This window comes from Euprymna scolopes, chromosome 41, assembly GCF_053919585.1.
Source record: "Euprymna scolopes isolate OS-2025 chromosome 41, ASM5391958v1, whole genome shotgun sequence".
Classification (NCBI taxonomy): domain Eukaryota; kingdom Metazoa; phylum Mollusca; class Cephalopoda; order Sepiida; family Sepiolidae; genus Euprymna; species Euprymna scolopes.
The window spans coordinates 24,789,353-24,811,256 of NC_136522.1; the positions used below are offsets into that span (position 1 = coordinate 24,789,353).

Consider the following 21,904-nt stretch of genomic DNA (forward strand, 5'->3'; position numbering starts at 1 on the left):
GATAAGAGCTGTAGTTTTATTCCAGAATGTGATTTCCTTAATTATTCTTCGCATTGTGAAATTAATTGTCTAATTAAAGGCTGTTGTCTGATTAAAGTCTGCTGTCTGATTGAAGGCTATTGTCCGATTGAATGTTATTGTCCGATTAAAGGTTATTGTCCGATTAAAGGTTGTTGTTCAATTAAATTCTGTTGTCTGATTGGACACTTTCGTCCAATAAATGCTGTTGACCTTGTGAGGATTGTTGTCCGATTGAAAAATGCTGTTGGATTAAAGATGGTTGTTCAGTTGAAAGTTAATACTTGCGTCAAGAATTGAAAAATGTATTTTTTAACGTTTATCAGAAATTTTCTTTGCAATTTTATCCATGAATATTCTCGATTTGTTTCAGGATCTGTATTATCTTTTAAAACCGGAGCCATCAAAGTCGACAACGAGATGTACGCCTATGCATTAGATGGGTCAGTCCCAGTAGCAAAACCTTTGATTCCATTACCAATCATGGCCACCATTACTGGGGCAACTCGATTACCCACGTGCGGCATGGTACAATTCTTGGGTACAGAGAGCACCGGTGGAGGTGGAAGAGATCTCAAATATCAGTGGAGCCTGGACACCTTCGGTAAGCCATTTTTTTTTTCAATTTCATACTTTGTGTACTATAACAGACGAGGAGAACACAGATACGCTGCAATGCCTTAGAACAACTACCTGTATAATTAATAATACTCTTTACTGATGCTGTAAAATTAAGCATTAAAAAGATTAAAAACCAACGTGATAACGAGTGCTGTTTTCATTAATGCAACTATTACAACTGCTTCCGCAAAAGAAAGAGACAGGCGTACAACAGAACTTCTACAATTTAGAATATTAACAAAAAACAATACTAGTTGTAAGGTGCATGCACATCACAATAAAAGGAATTATGTAATATCTTCTAGTTTTTCACAGTATGGGTCACAACAAGTCGGACATTGCCAAATAGCTAAAGGTCAGTTAGATTACTATTTACAGAGTTGAGAAACGGTAACATCAATAAGGTCGGATCTCACTCAGACAAACTCTGGGTGTCGATCGACTGTTCGGAAAGTTTTTTAAAATGATCCGTAGCTTAAAATGATTGTGAAAATAAAGAAGGGTCTGTGTCCAGGGTCGTAAACAAGGAAGTTGGTAAGCTTGAAGAGATAAAGTTAAGATAGCATTGTTAAAAACAAAATGGCTACCTGATTTCAAGTTTCTGGAGAAACTGAGTGAAACTGAAACTAAATAAAAGTAAAAGTGTAGTGTAATTATTAAAAAAAACTATTTTATTAAAAAAGTTATTTCATTCAAAAACAATCTTTTATATTTTTAACAAAATAATTTTTTTAAATATTTACACTACACTTTCATTTTTGTTTTCGTTTCAGTTTTCTATTTTTACATAAAACTCGAAATCAGGCGGCCATTTTGTTTCTACGCTACAACAGAACTAAAATTTACGATATGGACAAAAAACGATATTAGTATTTGTAATATCATTATTAAGTAAAAAAAAAAGAAACCAGTTAAGAAATGGGAAATATGTTTGACCACCCAAAATTTAATTTGTTTATTTGGCAATTATTTTAACTGTAAACATGTGCAAGATGCCGCATGTTTAGTGAATTAGACAGTTTCAATGCATGCAAAGAACAAGCAAGTGAGAAATATATAATTAATATGATATTGCATATTGAATTATTAAAAAGGGATTATTACATTGCTACTAAGAATGTGTGAATATTGTTGGATTGTGTAGTGGACTTTCGGTCAGCGTTCAAGTTGTGGATAACTTGACAAAGACTAAAAATTACTTCTCATGAAAGAGGAGAACTATTTATGGCACAATGGGAGATTCCATTGTGCACACATGGGCCAGTCTATTCCTTGGATTGTGATTGGCTGAATCACCTGATTGGATATGCTTGTACATAAATACAAGCCCTCAGTCCAGCTCAATCTGATGTCTGTCTTGTGCATGAGCTGAACCCTTGGTAAGTGTTGCTGCTATTATTATTGTTGTTGTTGTTGTGTGTTATTGACTAACACAGTTCTTTTGATTATTCTACATCTCCCCTCTTCCCCCCCCACGAGTAGGCTGGGTTGTGTGAGAGGTGTATCTCTCTTTTAGGCCTAGTTTGTTGTGTGGTAGTAACCTAGAAAGAGCTCGGGGAATCCTTGATCGAAAGCGTGGGGATATATGTGTGGTTTGTTGTTGGGGTTTGGTTGCTGTGTATGTGCTATTACAGGGAGATAGTGGGATATGCAAGAATGTAGTATCGCTTGAGGGAATTGTTGGTCCTAGTGCTGCACTTGGTATTGGGGTTGGTGTAGGCTTAAGTTCGCATTTTCTGAGGAAACGGCGGTTCCTAAGTGTGATCCTTCCGGATCCGTTAACCCTGATTCGGTACTGTCGATCTGGTAGGGAACTGATGATTTTGCCCGTTGTGTTCCATCTGCGATTGACTGGATTTTGGATGGCTACAGTGTCACCAGCTTGTAATGGTGGAAGGTTGTGGGTATATTTATTGTATCTTTCTACTATTTTTGCATTGCGGTGGTGGAGCATTTCCTCGCGATGTTGTGCCGCTGACACCCATTCAGGATGAGGCTTGTAGAGGATTGGCTGTGATGGGATGGAGTCACGTAGTCGACGGTGAAGTAATAATTGGGCCGGTGATAGGCCAATGCTTTGGATTGGGGTATTCCGATACTGCAAGATGGCCCGGGCAACACTGTCATTGTCCAAGGAACCGTGGGGGCCTGTGTTTCCTTTCACAATCCTCTTTGCAGTTTTTACTGCGAGCTCTGCCCTGCCATTGGATTGGGGATACGCAACAGAAGATAATCTGTGCCTAACACACCATGTTTTCAGAAATTCTTGGAACGTGCTGGAAGTGAAAGGTGGGCCGCCATCGGTGCTGAGTTCTTCTGGGGCACCATATGTTTGGAACAGTTGTCGGCATATGGACATCAATTTGGTTGTAGTAGTGTGACCTGATTCTAGGCGGTATAAAATTAGCCAACCAGTTAGCCTATCTGCGCAGGCAAGGTATGTGTGATCTCCAACATAAAAAATATCCATGACGATTTGTTGGAATGACCACTCTGGGGATCGTGTTAGAATGATAGGCTCCCTTGGTTGACTAGGTGCGATGGTTGAGCATACCATGCAATTCGCTCTAATACTGCGGATTGATGCATCCATCCCTGGCCAGTACACCGATTCGTTGGCACGTGCTTTCATGCCGACTACTCCTTGGTGTGCAGAATGCAGGCAATGTAGGACCTTTTTTCGTTGTGTTTTGGGGATGACGATCCTTCGATCCAACAATACTAGACCATTGTCAGTGCTAAGGCGGTGCCTCACCTCCCAATACTCACGGATTTCGGGCGCAGTGAGATTACGTGTTTTTGGGAAGCCTTGCTGTATTGTGTGTATTAATTTGTTATATTGTTGATCGCCACGACCTGATGAACGAATTAGGTCTGGTGATATCATGGCTATATTACTGCTGTCTGCAAATGTTGCTATTAAGGCTGTCGACTCTGTTATGTTGCTTATGTTGTTCGACTCCAGTATATCCATTTGAGAGGGTTTTGTTGGAAATACATCAAGGAGGGCTTGTACCATCGCCACTGGGTGGCGGGAAACTGCATCAGGGCCTCTGTGCCACTTCCCGGGGCAATGCTGTATGGTAAATCTGTATCTCAGGGTCTTTTCCTTTAGTCTAAAGAGCCGGGGGTTTTGGATCTTGCTCAGATCACGATCGCCAAATATCCCCTTCAGCGGTTCATGGTCTGTGACCACTATGATGTTTGGAGAACCCATGACGAACATACGGCATTTCTCCAATGCCCATGCTATTGCTGCTGCTTCACCCTCTATTGGTGCGTATCTGCGCTCAGCATCCGTGCAAAATCTGCTGCCGGCATATATCAGATGCCAACCTTCGGAACAGCAGATTGGGGCTTTTTCCATAGTACATTGGCAATGTTTTTGTAGGAGTAGGAAGCCCATTCCTTCTTTGCTCCAATCTGGAGCAAGGCAAGTTGCTCTGTCTTTGTCAAATGTTGCTACCCCCTTCTGGACTAGGTGAATTATAACTCGCTTGGAATCTTTGAATGCGTCTTCAAGGTTTTGATTCCAAGCAAATTTGGAGTTTTGTTTGACGAGGTCCCGAAAAGGCACCATAACTGGACCCAGTGAATATGCCCAGGCTACTTGGTTGACAAGCCCAAACCATGATCTGGCATCAGTAATTGTCCTTGGGACTGGAAAATCCTGTATCGCTTGTATCATGGACTCAGAAGGGGTCACTCCTGAAGAAGTTATCTGGAGGCCTCCAAATTGTACGACATCCTGACAGAATTGGAATTTGTCGGTGTTGAGCACAATTCCATTCTTAGCACATTGGAGCAGAAAATCGAAGGTATGATAAAAGGCTCCCTCAATGCTAGAGTCATATAGCAGGGTATCGTCTACTATCTTCACCTTGCGTGGGATATCTTTTATTATCTCATCGTATCTGCGAGTGTAAGCATCCCCAGATGCGACATATCCTTGAGGCATCCTAAGATACATGTATCTTCCCCACTCAGTTATGAAGGTGGTTAATGGTTGAGATTCTTTGTCTAAGAGAATCGAGTGGTATCCATCAACAGCGTCTAGGACTGTTTTCTTTGTTCTAGGTGGCACTTGCAGTGCCAACTGGAATGGCGACCCAGTATGGTGGGTTTCTCGCTTGCATTGAGAGTTAAGGTGTTGGTAATCTATTGTTCTCCTTGGATTACCATTCTTTTTGGCAGTTATTACCATAGTACTGCACCAATCAGTAGGCATACCCACGGGTACTGGAGCTATGATACCTTTTTCTACATCCTTCCAAAGGGCTTGTCTTACTGGTTCCTTGAAGTGGAAGGGTACAGGAATTGGGTTATGCCTGGCTTTAGGGATTGCTCCCTCTTTGAGGTGAATGTGGGCAGCTGGGCCGGACATGGCTGGAAATATCCCATCTTTGTTGAATGTCGTTTTGGCAAACTTTTCTAGGAGCCAGCTCTTAAGTTTGCCTATGTTATCTTCTGTTGCGGGAAAAGGGAGGTTTTTGGGGCGATTTGGCAATTGATCTACACACTTTTTAGACTCGGTGTCTACCTCTTTATGTACGTCTGCTAAAGGGTTTGGAAAATGTTTGTGCAATATTCCCACATCGATGCAGGCTGCTCTGCTGAGATAAAGCCGTTGTATGCCCTTGCATATGTAGAGGGCTTGTTTAGTTGTTTTCCCTCTGACCACAAACTCAACTGGTAGCCAACCCTGACACATGAGTGTGAAACCTCCAACTGTTCGTATGATCTTTCTTGATTGGATAAGACTAATCTCTGTAAGGCCCATTTTGATTAAATGCTTTGGTCCCCCAAGACAAATGGCGGCACCACTGTCGGGAAAAACCTTTAGCGTTGTACTACAACTCCTAGGGATATTGACAGCTCGTCTGGGATCTGGTTTTGGTGAGAATGGGATTACTGATGCATGTATTTCAGTTAACAGATCACCTTCTGTAGTCATGATGGTGCCCCTCATTTGATCGAATGTGATATGGGCCATGAGTGCATTCATGGGAGCTTCTTGGTCTTCAAAACTCTTTATCACTGCCGGGCGATATTTCTTTGTCCGGCACACTGCTGAGAAATGGTTAAGTTTCCCACAAGTGTTGCACATTTGATTCCATGCCGGACATGTTAAATGGCGGGCACTTGTCCTTGGAGTACCGTGTTGGTGACTACCGCAACCTATGCAGGTTTGACGGGGTTCTTTATCAGCAATGTTATCGTTGTGAGTAGCAGTAGAGCTAGTGCGAATATTGCCTCTGCTAGTCCGTACAGCACTATGTTTTTTTTTTTGCGATACATTGACATCCGGACTGTAGCTATGTCTGAGGTATCAGTTATTGCGGTTTGGTCTCGTAGTGCAGATTCAAATGCCTCAGCATGACAAATATTTTGGTTGAGAGTTTTTAGCAACCCGGCTTTTGCCAGAAGATCGGTCTGAAGCGTATCATTCGATATCCCTTTGATAAATTGGTCCTTGATGTAAATGTCGGACAGGTCGTGATCGCAGTTGGGACATGAAAAATTACAGTCTATGGCCGTGGACCTAAGACGAACAAGGTATTGTTGGATGGGTTCATCTTCATGCTGTGATATAGCTGCAAATGTCATCCGATGGACCATGGGATTTGATTTTTGAGTTACCAGTGCTTCTGTCATCTCTAGCAGCTTGTCTGGGTTGGTGGTGAAGAACTTAGGGTACGTATTTATGATTGCGTTTTGAACGGATTCATCAGCGCAACTGTATAACTGGGTATTGGCCTGAGAAGTTGGCATGTCCGTTATTCTGGTGAATACTTCCCAGTCAATCCGAAATTTTCTGAATTGTTGAGGGGTCATTTCGAGATGAAGTTGGGGAGGCCTGGCAGCTGGTGTCTTAGCATAGGTGGTCTGGGTAGCGGGCTCCTTGGCTTGTCGAAGGATAGACAGAGCTTCTCCCATTGTTGTGATTCCCAATTCTCTTAGCATGGCTCGATCCATTACTTGAAGGTTTTCTTTTCTTAGTTTTTCCTTCACAAAAGTTGCAGCGTAGCTCTTGGCGGAATCGGCAGCAATGCCTGCTTTGAGGAAATAGTCTTCCCAATCTTCTGTCTCAAATCCTGTTCGTAGCGCCATGTTGGATTGTGTAGTGGACTTTCGGTCAGCGTTCAAGTTGTGGATAACTTGACAAAGACTAAAAATTACTTCTCATGAAAGAGGAGAACTATTTATGGCACAATGGGAGATTCCATTGTGCACACATGGGCCAGTCTATTCCTTGGATTGTGATTGGCTGAATCACCTGATTGGATATGCTTGTACATAAATACAAGCCCTCAGTCCAGCTCAATCTGATGTCTGTCTTGTGCATGAGCTGAACCCTTGGTAAGTGTTGCTGCTATTATTATTGTTGTTGTTGTTGTGTGTTATTGACTAACACAGTTCTTTTGATTATTCTACAAATATGTAAACGGTCGCAAGGTGCTGCAGGTTTAGATATGAATAGCATACTTTCTGCAAGTGAGAAATATTTGATTAATAGAAGGGAACCCAGCAAAGAAATCGGGTATACATCTGGCTTAGGGTTTTGATTACCTAGAATTTAATTTCGAAAAGTTAGTATCTTTTTAAACACGAATTCATGATGAGAGTTTAGTATTTGAAAAAATTAATGTTCATCCAGATACAAGACCCCATAGATAGTGTTTTTATGCTCATTGATAAAACTAGTACATGCGAATAACAGGCTTGTTGCGAGCGAGAAATATTTAATTAAGTAAAAGAGAAACCCGTTAAGAAATGGGAAATATGTTTGGTTTCGGTTTGATCAACCAGAATTAAATGTGTCTCTTTGTAAATTATTTCAAATATAAATGTTACATGATAAAGGATGTCCCCTTTTCATGTAAGTATAAACATAGAGAGATTTAGTTAAAATGAAAATGAAATAGAATAGACAAAATTCAAACCTCGTAATTTAGGTTTAGAAATAAATTACGAGAGAGAATTAGCAAATGGAATGCAAAAAACAAACCATTGTTTAGCTTAGAGATAAAATAGTTTAAGAAAAGAAAGTGCATTGTCAATTCTGTTATGAACATTCAATTGAGGAATGCAACTAAAAGATAATTTAATAAACATGTTTTTAACATATTGGAAATATAGGTTACTGGGAATATAGGTTAAAATTCCTTTTGTAAACAAAGGAAAAAGTTTTGGACACGCATTTCCAGAACACGTGAAAGAAGACACATGTTTTAACATGTGTATGACGTCATGGAAAATGGGAACTTTTCGATATAGTTAGAAACTTTAGAGTTAAGCGAGAGAGTCAGAGAGAGTCAGAGAGAGTCTGAAAGAGAGACAGACGATATTCTGGAGTTGGGAGTCGAACGTCTAGAAGCGAGACGGTCACCTTTTAAACATAGAATGTGAAACTTTGAAAGCAAAGCCACCGGCCGGTCCATGGAAATAAACCTATCATGTGTTTTTATAAACGTCGTCTTTGTGTTGTAATTCTACCAAAAGTGGAAATTGTCATTATATGTCTTTTATATCATGTGGTTTAAAATGTCTTCACATACACATCTCATATCTACAATGTGAACACTAAGACTGTCTCAACACTGTTTCCTCACTCTAAGAGCTTCTATGAACATTTATATATATATGAATCTTCATAACACGAACAATCTCTCTTACACGTTCCTCTTAATAAGACTCCTTAAGACAACAATGAAACGCCTTTAATAATAACGAAATGTAACATAAACATGTGCAAGATGTTGCCTGTTTAATGCATTGCATAGTTTCAATGCATGCGAAGAACAAGTCTACTACGAGTGAGAAATATATAGTTAATATGACATTGCATATTAAATTATTAAAAAGAGATGTAGGTTTTCTTTAAAGTAAACGATAATTTGACTTGAAAAGTAGTTGTTCTTTTGACATATAAGGGAATGCGAAAAATGTCAAAACATTTATTTCTAATGTCAGTTTAATATATTTTAATTTTAAGTAAGTGTAGAGTTGAATGTAATAATCAAAGAAGAAAGCGCCCGCGTGTGTGTGCATTGTGCGGTTATACAACTTAACTTTGGATGGGATCTGAGAGAGAGAGAGAGAGAGAGAGATGTCAGCCATGGATTTATAAGTGTAGTCTCGTGGAATCTCACGAGATCTCATCTTCCACTGCACACGTATGCAAATGGAATGGAGTCAGTTTTCTAATAAAATGCCTGTTGTCAGGGGTGGTTGGGAGAACACGTGCTGGAAGTTCAGAGAGAAAAATGACAGTGACAAATTCTGAACTTTTGCTTATTGTATTTATTTTAATTTGTTTTGCTGTTTACCAGCCCATTTAACTGCAGTAAGGAATAAAAAAAAAAAAAAAGATTTTGAGATCGCAAGGAGATCGGAGCAGCGATATCAATTCCAAATCTCACTTCGTTTGATTTTTAGATCAACCGTTCAATTATAATGTTACAACACACACACACACACACACACACACACACACACACACACACACACACAAACAACTTTGTTTTATATATTTATAATAAATATATGATATATTAATATAATAAATGAATCGACTTTGTTTCACATATACATATAATAAATGAACCTGATCAATATATAATCATTAAGCAAAACAAACCTATCACGATAGTAAAAGCTCTACATGGTTAAGAGGAGCAATAAATAAAATATGACATAAAAAATGGCAAAAAAGGTTACATAAAAAAATTGTTATATCATCAGGTAAATAAGGAAGGGGAAAAGAAAACGTATTCATGAGCGAAATGAAAACTCCAGCGTTATACAAATACAAAAATAACGATCAACATTTGCTTTAGAAATGGATCAGTAAGAAAAGCAAATAAAAAATGGGGCTAATAAAAAGCGAATTGTAAAAAAAATGGAGGGGGGGGGAATAAAGAATAAAAAAATAAATGAATAAGTGGTGAGTGAAATAGATTAGAAAAAGAAACAAACTTCAAGATTTATAGGATTTTTCAAGCAAGGTCCGTGAAATAGAATTCTGAAAATAAAAGAAAATAGTTCAAAATATAATGAACCGATAATAAGACTCCAATGTAAAAGTCCGGAGTGGAAATGTCAGTAAGAGTATTCTGTACGTTTGCAATTCAGACGTTAAATTTCGGTATTTATGTCCTAATATCAGTGTGTACAAGTATACACAATATGATATATACGTGACAAAAAACTGAATAGGTCAGATTAATCTATAAGTATATATCAGTAGGAACAAATCTATAATTATATGCAAGAAATTATCTATAAGTATATATAAGTATAGGGTTCTCCAAATAATGTCCGTCAAATAGCATTTTACAGATTAAAGAAAATAGTCCAAAGTGTTTCTAACGATTCTGTGTAGTTTCCGTTGGAAATTGTTATGTTGATTGTGGGATTCTAAATTTTTAATTACGCTTAAAAGATCATTTTCAAAGTTTATCAAAAGGTCGCATTTTTTAGGGATTAAAACCGCCGGTAGTCGAATGGAAAATAGTAAGACAAGCAAACACATGTAGAGACCTAGACGATCCATGTAGATTATGCCTTCACGAAAAAAACTGCTAGCCTATACTTTAAAGAAACCCAAGATCTATTAAACTGTGGGAGAGAAATAGCGAACAACTGTGTTCAGAGAATAAACTTTACTCTAGGATAGCGATACAAAATAACTTTAAAATTAACAATAACAATATAAAATAAATAAATAAAATAAACACACATATACATAAATTTTATATATATATATATAAACTAACATAAAAAACACATTTGACCTAGTTTAAAATAGGTCAGAACGCTAGATATCTACGCTCCTCGCTAAAATAGCACACACAAATGAAGGGGTGAACCGGAGGTCAACTGGGGTTTTGTTCCGTAAGTGCCTGCTTATTGTCTGATTAGGAAGGGTGCGGTTGAAACTAGAAAGCTGATTGGCTGACTAAAAACTCAATAAAATGTGCGTATATAAAAACGCGAGACTACCACAACTCGCATAAGCCTGAGGAATCCTAGCTGGATGAAACGCGGAATATTATGTGTACCTTAATTGCCATATATATTTTAGGACCTATTACCTAGCTCTACCTACGTATTGAGCACTGTTAAAGTAAATACTTTAAGTTTACGCATAAATGTATACTTTCGTATATTAATTTATGTGATTAAATGAAGCAGTCATATATATATATATATATATATATATATATATATATATATATATATATATATGTATGTATATATATACTAGCTTACCCGTGACCCGTTAGATTAGTATGTTATATTAGCTATGGAATTAATGTATGAGCGTGACACTTGTGACGTAAAGAAAATAGGTTTTGTGACATAACAGAAACATTTCTATGAAAGTATATTAAAGTGAAACAGAATATAGATAGATTTCTATGAGTCGTTCTCTTTATTATAATTGATTATTTTTAATGTCGCGTTGATTATATGTTCGCAACGCAAATTAAAAAAACATATTTTCGGGGTTATTTATTTATGTTGGTAGTGTAGAAGAAAATGTATGAATGATTTTTTTAAGAAAGGTGTATTAAAAAATGGAGAATGAAAGAAAAAAAATTAAGGAAGGCTTTGGGCAAATCGCCGTTGTAAAATGCTCTTATGGTTGTCAACGTGTTAAATAGATTTGTAAGAAAATTGCGTTAAAATAACTTAAACGTAATATGAAAATGGGCAATGCAAAAAAAAATGTAGAAAGTATTAACAATTGTTTAGGGTATTTAAACGCGAAAAAAAAAACAATTTGGACGCTAAAAACGTACACAGTAAAACAATACGTTTTATTGTCGCGTTGATTATTTGTTTATGTACGCATGCGAAACCAGAAGTCGTAAACCAGATGTTGGGTTACAACACCCATTACAGGATCATTTGAGTTTTATAATTATATATATATATATATATATATATATATATATATATATATATATATATATATATATATATATATATATGATGAAAATAATGGAAATAGTATTCCGACGAGGAAGTCTCGAAATAAAGACGAAACGTTGGTGAACACATAATACGGTTTGTTCCTTTTTTATTTTCTCTCTCTCTCTCTCTCTCTCTATATATATATATATATATATATATATATATATATATATATATATGTATGTGTGTGTGTGTGTGTGTGTGTGTGTGTGTGTGTGAAAGAAAACTCTCCAATAACCAACATAAGTTTTAATTATAAAGTTTATGTATTATCTCCCATACGGTAAAGTTGAACTTCAAGAATTAATCATTTATATTTAGTGTACGTAGAATAAGAGGGGAAAAGTAAGGTTTACTGATAACATTTGAAAAATAATAGTAATAATGACAGTGAATAGTGAAGGATAGAAAGATAAATTAGTAAACAATAATCGATTAAGTAATTAACTTACGAATGAGTAGAAATAAGTATATATCTATATGTGTGTGTGTGTGTGTGCATGTGTGTGTGTGTGTATCAGTAAAATAATCGTCACATGACGAGTATCTCTATCTCTACTATTATATAATAGTAACTGCATGTGTGAGAGAGTTAGCTTCCTATGGACTCCTAAACAGATAGGATGATTTTTTTAAAACTTCATACATATGTAATTTATGTAGCTGGCAGTGTTCTTAGATAGGTTTTCTATCCGAATGTTTTTGATAAGTATCGATAATCAAAACAATCCGAAGAAAGAAGGGGCAGGCGCTTTTGACTAAAGTTAACACCTAACATGACAAGTGCATTTGAGAAGTTTTATTACCGCACAAGTAGAAAGACCCGGCATATAAAATCAACAGTAGATTATTTGGTATCATAGGAGCGCGTTCGAAATGAATGTTTCTGTTTAGAACACAATTGAAGCCTGATACTTGACTTTTGCATTTTAAACGTTAATTCAAGCCATTATCACCGCACAAGTAGAAAGATCGGGCATATAAAATCAACAAGAGCTTTTTGATATGATGGGGGTAAGTTGAAAATAAATGTTTCTCTTTAGAGCACAATTGAACTATGATACTTGACTTTTGCTTTTTAAACTTTTATTCAGGCTAGTATATATATATATATATATATATATATATATATATATATATATATATATATATATAAATATTTAAAACAAGAAAACAACAGTAGATTCTCTTAAATGTATTGTGGACTTAGTGATGTCGGGGAGGCATGTTAAGCTTACTCCTGGTGCACAGCGACGGATCTCCAACTAGAGCAGGTAATTAATCGATTTGATTGAAAATTGGGCGATTTCCCCGAATCTGATGACAATAAAATATGGGAGGATGAAATATTCGTTGATCCTCATTCAATCCTGGGCTTAAATAAATAATGTGTCAATCCTTTCAAAAATGTATTATTATTTTTTATTATTTATTTTTGCATCTGACTTACTTTAAAAGGGTTTGAGGCGGAGTGCGAATTTCGGTGGAATCATCCTCTAATGGCAAAGTTTGTTTTAAAAAAAATATGTACCTGTGATACTCACCGTGTTTTCTAAAATATATATTCCAAAATTCATAATGATTTGTTCATTAGTTTAGGAGATTATCATCTCTCTCTCTCTCTCTCTCTCTCTCTCTCTCTCTCTATATATATATATATATATATATATATATATATATATATATATATATATAGAGAGAGAGAGAGAGAGAGAGAGAGAAAGAGAAATAAAAAGGAACAAACCGTATTATGTGTTCATCAACGTTTCGTCTTTATTTCGAAACTTCCTCTGGATGAATCTAACATAAAAAAAACACATTTAACCTAGTTTAAAATTGGTCAGAAGGCTAGATATCTACGCTCCCCGCTAAAATAGCACACACAAATGTCTCGAAATAAAGATGAAACGTTGATGAACACATAATACGGTTTGTTCCTTTTTATTTCTCTATTTTGTCGGAATATTATTTCCATTATTTTCATCATATATATATATATATATATATATATATATATATATATATATATATATATATATATATATATGGAAATAGATATGATAATCTCCTAAACTAATGAACAAATTATTATGAATTTTTGAATATATATTTTAGAAAACACGGTGAGTAACATTGCTACATAATTTTTTAAAACAAACTTTGCCATTATATATATATATATATGAGAGAGAGAGAGAGCGAGAGACAGACAGACAAATACAAAGAAGCAAACAGAAAGAGAGAGATATAAGAGTATAAGAATTACATTTTTTTTTTAATCTATAATGATTGCTTTTTGTGTGCGCAGGAGGGAACCAGAGTCAGTTGATGGTAAACACCAGTCAATTAAAAATAGGGACGGAGTATCCCCTGAAGCTGACCGTGACGAATTTCATGTCGAACTCGGACACGGCAACCATGATAATCGCCCGTCAAGCTGAACCGATCCCAATTGTCTACATTACTTCAAATGTTGACACGGACGACATACAAGTAGCAGACACGTAAGGCGAATTCCGTATTTACTGACGTTTCTCATTTGGTATCTAAGGCTTCACTATCATCATCATCATCATCATCATCATCATCATCATCATCATCATCATCTGCTATAGATTTGCATATACTCTTTCTTCTAGCTATGAATCACATATAATAGCGCCTATTTATGCAGACACTTCCAATGCCGTCCATGACTAGGATCTTTCTGGTCCTCTCTCCCCTGACCTGGAGTATGTGGTACAATGGATTTTTTTTTTAAAATGTCTAGTTACCTTTAATGCATCCAAAACAAAAATTCGATCTTTTTATCACCAACGCTTTGATTCCCACTTGTCCCCAACTGAAATGAACAAGAAAACACCTGCTTTGAGAAAGCCCCTGTTTTGACAAACTTTTGGCTCTGATTTTCACTCCTGATCTGAAATGAAAGACCTACATCTGATCTATTACTAAAATCACTGTAAAAATGGTTCCATCATTCTACCGCTCCAGAAAGTATCTCACTCCCGGCACAATCCTTTAGAATAGTGCAAGAGTCAAATACAGAGTACTGTTGCCACATCAGCAGAGGAGTTCCAAAGAGTACCATTTTCTGCTTTGGCAGGGTACAAAACTGTCTTCGAAATAAAGTGAGCAGGGACCTTTTCGCCTCCTTACTTCCTCTTTTTCACGGAAGAGATATTGAAAGTTTATTTCTACTCTATCGTTACTTTTGTGAAAGGTGCTCGACTGAGCTCCAATCTATAGTCCCCTCTTGTAAAACTCTTGTAATAAATACTTGTTTAGCAACAACAACCATCCGCAATTTTACCCACTCTCGAGTTGTGCCTAAAACTAAAAAAAAAATTTCAATAAGCAAAGTTTATTTCCTAGAAATGTTTATCTGTGGAAAAAATACCGTAAGACTGCTAACTAATCCTTACCCAGTTCCATCACTACTGATCATCATGGTGTTGTTTAACATTCTACGTGACATTTATTAACTCTGATCCTAGACTGGCTCTCAAGTAAAGGTAATATATTTATGTAATAACCTCTGGGGGCAGACCGGAAATGCGCACTAACCTTAAGTCCCAGTGGCTACACTTTTAACTTCGTCTAGTGATGGACTCCTTAAAATGCAACCAGATACTCACTGATCACCTGGATTTACCGCTCTAGTGTCCTGAGCACACCGAACGTGTATGATTCTAAACCCGTGCGCCAAAACATTTAACACGTTTGTTGGCAGCCTGTTGGCAGGCGTTACAGTTGAGTTCTTCTCCTGTAGGTGCTCTGATGGTGGCTGATATGTTGCTTCTTTAAGCTGCAGCTTGAATATCAGGATAGATCTGGAACAACTGTTACTATCATATCAGCAGAAAATCAAGAATTAATGAAAACATCGGGGATCATTTTTTTTAACAAAAATAATAATTTGAATAAAATAATTTCAGATATAATTCGTGCAAAGAAAAGTCAAACAATTCGGAGCCGTTTCTATATTTAAGTAAACAGATTGTTTTCTGTGTTAGGATTTTTAAATGGAACCAAATTCTATCAAAAAGCTTTCTCACACTTGAGAATTTCCGGACTAATTCTCAGATTTCTTTGTGTAAGCAGAGTGGGGGGAGGAGGAAAGTGCGGACTTCAACCGGTGAGAGAGCAGATACTCTTCTTCCGTCAGCGAACGAATGGCAAAATGACTGACCCGCTCTCTCTCTCTCTCTCTCTTTTTCTCTTTCCCTTCTTCCCCTGAAATCTCTTTGTTTTCTTTCTCTTTCTTGCCAAAGAAATCACTTATCAATTAAACTGTAGCCCTCTCTCTCGCCACTCAAGTTATATTGTCTGCGATGAAAAAAAAATCTTCTTAAATTCTCTTTTTAACGAAATTTAGGCTTGCAATTGCCACTCCAAATTATTGTTGAGAAGTTAACTTTTCGATTTTCTTCGAAAAAGACAATATACTATCGTCTCTTCATCTGAAACTTTTTGACTAGTAGGCACATCCGGAGGGCCCTTTTGTACTCCTGGACACTTTTATTTCACTCTCTCATCTATACTGTGTGTTTAGCTCACTTTTGTAAAAATGGCATTTTCATAGGGTTTTCTAATCATCATCATCATCATCATCATCATCATCATCATCATCATCATCATCATCATCATCATCATCACCTTATGCGTTATAGAACGTCGGTTACCTTAAACTTCCAAAACGTAAAAGAATTGAACGGGAAAGGCGCTAGGTCATTTGGATGATTGTGTTTATATTTTTCATCATTTACTGCGAGAAGATGTGACACAAGGTCGGGAAAATGTGATTTGAAAAGCCAGTGCCCGAGAAGAAGAACACTCTGGCCATCCAAAAAATGACTGAGTAGCTTCTTGTAATTAGCAATAAACTAAACCCTTCTCACAGGACGAAAAGGTAAAGCCTGTTATGCGCTGACGCACAACATATCGAAGGAGCTAACATTCTCATACACGTATCTTCCCTACTGCTGCGACTCGTTTTAGACTGGCTTTAAAAAAAAAAAAAAGAAGGAATATTGTCATCCCTTCTCCACCCGATATCCGCACACGCTGAGTGTTGAATATTTACACCTTGTTACATCATACAGATTTCCACTCGCTGACCTCTGCACTTAATTACCGGTTGATCATTTCAACATGAGACTGACAGTCACCGTATGTCTATGAGTTTTAACTTGTAATGGTTTTCGAGTACAAGTCAGGTCAATATTGGATATCTAGAATAAAGGTTGTAATATCATTTTATCAAATTTAACTTTTGTCAAATAATATACATTGAATGCTATTTATGTCACACGTTTTGTTTTGTAGCAGATATCCAACTCTACAACTTGTCTGATTGTGAGCCTCTAGGGCACAGTTGCTAACGTACAACCTGCAACACTGAAGTCACAGTATCTTAGTGATTAACGAGGTGGGTTCAAAACCCGGGGTGCCAAGTTCGAATCCAGTTTGCTACACAGAAGCATTTTTACTTAGGGATGTTGGCAACCTTCACGTGGTTGCTTCCGTAAGTACCCGATATCCTTGTAGAAATACTCCTTAACAGAAATATATCGCGGGAAGGAATGCCAACAAATCATCATGTACAACAACAACAGCAACCTGTCACATCAAAAACTAATTACTGGATGAACTAGTGTTCATGTATCTCTCGAAGGACGCTATTAAAGCCGCGCGTTCCACCTTCTGATCCAGAATGGAGGTCGTGTTGTAATCTAAGCATAGCTTCTTCGGGTATTTTGTAAAAAAGATCTTCGAAGACTATGTCAGTCTAAATATGACTTTTTTTCTTTCATTTACAAAAGTTTCAAATTTGATTCGAAGACGAAAATTAGAACCCTGGGCGTCACCGAATAACCTTGTTAGTATTTAATGATTCCGAATATTCAGGAAAAAAATTAAGATATTTAAACTTATTTCTGTTACTTAAATACCGGCACTGCATTTCCATTATAATAAGATCTTTCCTATGTATGATGTCCTTTTGTTTGACCTTTATATATTTATTTATTTACTTTTGACAGCTTAGACCTCTACGCCAACGTAATCCTTCCGCCATGTTCGTCGGTCGAAGTCACTTATTTTTGGTCGGCCACATCCAACACAAAGACAATCAGTTTGGACGCAGAGTGGACGGGTATAAACAGGTACAGAGTACAAAAGAATAGTTTACCCGGTGAGTAAATAAACCATTTTTAATTAACCCCCACCCCCCGCCAGGAGGGCAAAGTTAAACACACATTCGACATAAAAAAATTTATCTCCAAAATAAAAAAATAAAAATTTCATAGAATAAATCTTTAATAATGTATATGTTTTACATTTAATAATGTATATACTTTACATTTAATAATGTATATATTTAACATTTAATGATGTATATGTTTTACATTAAATAATGTATATATTTTACATTTAATAATGTATATGTTTTACATTTAATAATGTATATACTTTACATTTAATAATGTATATATTTTACATTTAATGATGTATATGTTTTACATTTAATAATGTATATGTTTTACATTTAATAATGTATATGTTTTACATTTAATAATGTATATGTTTTACATTTAATGATGTATATATTTTACATTTAATGATGTATATATTTTACATTTAATGATGTATATATTTTACATTTAATGATGTATATATTTTACATTTAATGATGTATATATTTTACATTTAATAATGTATATATTTTACATTTAATAATGTATATGTTTTACATTTAATGATGTATATACTTTACATTTAATAATGTATATGTTTTACATTTAATAATGTATATGTTTTACATTTAATGATGTATATGTTTTACATTTAATAATGTATATATTTTACATTTAATAATGTATATATTTTACATTTAATAATGTATATATTTTACATTTAATAATGTATATGTTTTACATTTAATGATGTATATGTTTTACATTTAATAATGTATATATTTTACATTTAATAATGTATATGTTTTACATTTAATAATGTATATGTTTTACATTTAATGATGTATATGTTTTACATTTAATAATGTATATGTTTTACATTTAATAGTGTATATATTTTACATTTAATAATGTATATGTTTTACATTTAATAATTTTTTTTTAATGTATATATTTAACATTTAATGATGCCTATGTTTTACATTTAATGATGTATATGTTTTACATTTAATAATGTATATGTTTTACATTAAATAATGTATATATTTTACATTTAATAATGTATATATTTTACATTTAATAATGTATATGTTTTACATCTAATAATGTATATATTTTACATGTAATGCTGTATATATTTTACATTTAATAATGTATATATTTTACATGTAATAATGTGTATATTTTACATTTAATAATGTATATGTTTTACATTTAATAATGCATATATTTTACATTTAATAATGCATATGTTTTACATTTAATAATGTATATGTTTTACAAACATGAGTTTTTTTTTCAAAGTCCCTGTTTATTTGACACCACACACGCGTATAGTAAGACTCAAGGCCGGTTTTTAATATAGGAAAAATCAAACTTAGTCTAGAATAATAAATCTTTCACGGACCGGAAGCAAAAAAGATGATGTATGAGAACAGCTATTACTATTTTTTTCTAGTCAAAATGACTAATAATAGTTTGCCATGTAATGTTTTTTATTAACTGAAAACTGATGTTGAACTATTCTGAAGAATCTGGAAAGAAAAAGCAAAAACACAAAAGCTTAATTCAGTTGTGAGACAAAAAGACAAAAAACTAAAGAGATCATTCGTACTTTTCTATATTTATTCCATTGTAAATTATATTTCCTTACTCAGTTGTTATCTGATGTGAAAACTGCTTTTCTTTTTACTTTTTTGAGGGGGGGGGCTATTAATATATGAAAATGGTTGATAATATATCTAAACGTTATATATATATATATATATATATATATATATATATATATATATATATATATATACTAGCGAGGGGTACCCGGCGTTGCCCGGGTGTTTGGAGGTGTGTGGAGGGGGTAAAAACAATTAAGTATGAGGATCGAACCCGAACCGTTGAGGCAAAGTTGTGAAAAAAAACAAACGTGCGAGGTTAACCATTGCCCCGCCGCGACATGCTTACGGAAACACGTTCGAATTTATTTTATTTATTAATGACTTGGATTTAGCAGGGGCTCGTTTTAATGAGTTAATGAGGTCAAGTTTGACTGCGAGATTTCATTTACTGCTGAACGCTCCCCCCAAGATGTTATAGGAAAAAGACTAACCCACATGCGGCGAGCGACAAATATTGAATATTTATCTTCCCGAAATCGAGCAAATTAAATAGACAGGCGAGCTTCGTTGTTAACTGTGGGATATTACGATTTATATGTGATATAAAAAGTTTTAAAAAGTTGTGAAGCGAGCGACCGCTTCTCTGAAAGAAGCCTTTTGTAGACACACAGAAAGAGCGAACACACATACATACATACATTTTCGCTTATATATATATATATATATATATATATATATATATATATATATATATATATACAATAAAAATTACAATTTAATTTACCAAAAATGATTCAAGATGGTAAAATAAGAGTATATTATAAATATAAAAAAATTAATATTTATAAAGTTATCTCAGCCAGATGTAAAAGCTCGATAAAACCAAATAGGAGATAGAGCTTATAATACGAGCAAACAGTTAATAAAACATGTTAAAAAACACTTTGAAAAAGAGTTAAAAACATATTTAATCCGAAAAGGAAACACTTGATAAGTGGATAGTCCTTAATCCGCGGTGTTTCGAAGAAATACTTTCCTTCTTATCAGAGGGTAGGAATTAGCAAAATGCAGGATCGGATTTTGCATGCAAACGTATTTGATGAAACAACAAGTAAGTCAAAGATCTTACATGATAACAAAAAAGTGAAGCAGAGGGAATATGGTGAAGAAAAAGGTGATTAGATGTGAATGGATAGTCTGGTGGAAGATGGATAATCAAGTCACGGTAAAATCCAAATATATAACTTCAAGAAAGTTAATTGAATTTCCATTTGCACAAGTAAAATCCAAAGAAAACCCGTAATTGAAAGATGGTCCAAAATAATCTAAAGACAGAAATCCATGGAATAAATCACAAAAATGTGTACAAGGGAAAAGGGGGGAAAAATTCCAATAATATTAATAAAAGAAAAATAAGATATGCTTTTCACTCTACTGCCGAGACATAAATATAAATAAGAAAGATCAGGGAAGAAGAAGAGGAAAAAAATTAAATAGTGATAGAATTAAATAGAAAATAGAAAAACAAATGTCAAAATGACCCAGACAGGAAATGTTAAAAGGCGCGAAAAAATATATAGGGCAAAATAATATAGGTCAACTGAAATGTACAGGTCATCACTTAAAAAATGTCAGCAAGAGTTGTTAGAAGACACTCAATGGAAAATAAATAAATAAATTAATAAATAAATAAAAATAATAAATAAACAGTAAATAAATATGTTTTAATTTTAAATTAAATATGTTTTAAACTCTTTTTCAAAGTGTTTTTAACATGTTTTATTAACTGTTTGCTCGTATATATATATATATATATACACTTTATATATATATATATATATATATATATATATATATATATATATAAAATCGCGTAAACTAATGAACAGAAAACACCGTTTCTCACTCTTCCCCCTCACCCCCTTCAGGATGTAGTTGGGACTCCCATAAGCTGTGGTGAAAGCGATCTTTCTATGAAATCCTCCGATCGACATGGCTACCAGTCATCTCGCACCTGCTTGTCACTGGGTAATGGCCATCAAGATTTAGAACGTGGTGCATGTGTTGTACAAGCATACATCACTATAATCCGATGATGTACAGATTCCTGCTCAACTCAACTCAAGTCATCTTTGTTCATAAAAAAACTTCGTCGATAGAGGCATGGCGACGTAGGCAGACTTTGACAAGTTGGAGGCCTATAGTCATAAATCTGTTTTTTCGGCAATCATCTACAAAGATAAAGCAATCATATATATATATATATATATATATATATATATATATATATATATATATGTATATATATATATATGTGTGTGTGTGTGTGTGTGTGTGTGTGTGTGTGTGTGTGTGTGTAATTCTTGGTTCGTTCGAAGTCGATAAAACTATATTTCTACATTACCAATTTATTTGAAATTTTCAGACAATCCATCTTTAAAGTCGAGGGATGTTTCTATGTTATTAAAATAA

The 21,904-nt window shown here is 34.8% G+C and overlaps 1 protein-coding gene across 1 annotated transcript; it reads left to right on the forward strand.

Annotated features, from left to right (window-relative positions):
• Positions 1-397: 397 nt before the first annotated feature.
• On the forward strand, positions 398-14,130 carry LOC145266426 (uncharacterized). Its single transcript, XM_080122095.1, has 2 exons — positions 398-622; positions 13,931-14,130. Exons 1-2 carry the CDS (start codon positions 439-441, stop codon positions 14,128-14,130), a joined length of 384 nt encoding a protein of 127 aa, XP_079978221.1. The 5' UTR covers positions 398-438.
• Positions 14,131-21,904: the final 7,774 nt, after the last annotated feature.

Excerpts from the sequence above, each read along its gene's own strand:
- LOC145266426 (XM_080122095.1), top strand. The coding sequence starts at position 439 with ATGTACGCCTATGCATTAGATGGGTCAGTCCCAGTAGCAAAACCTTTG. Across the intron at positions 623-13,930 it reads GTGGAGCCTGGACACCTTCG|GAGGGAACCAGAGTCAGTTG; the intron begins GTAAGCCATTTT and ends TTGTGTGCGCAG.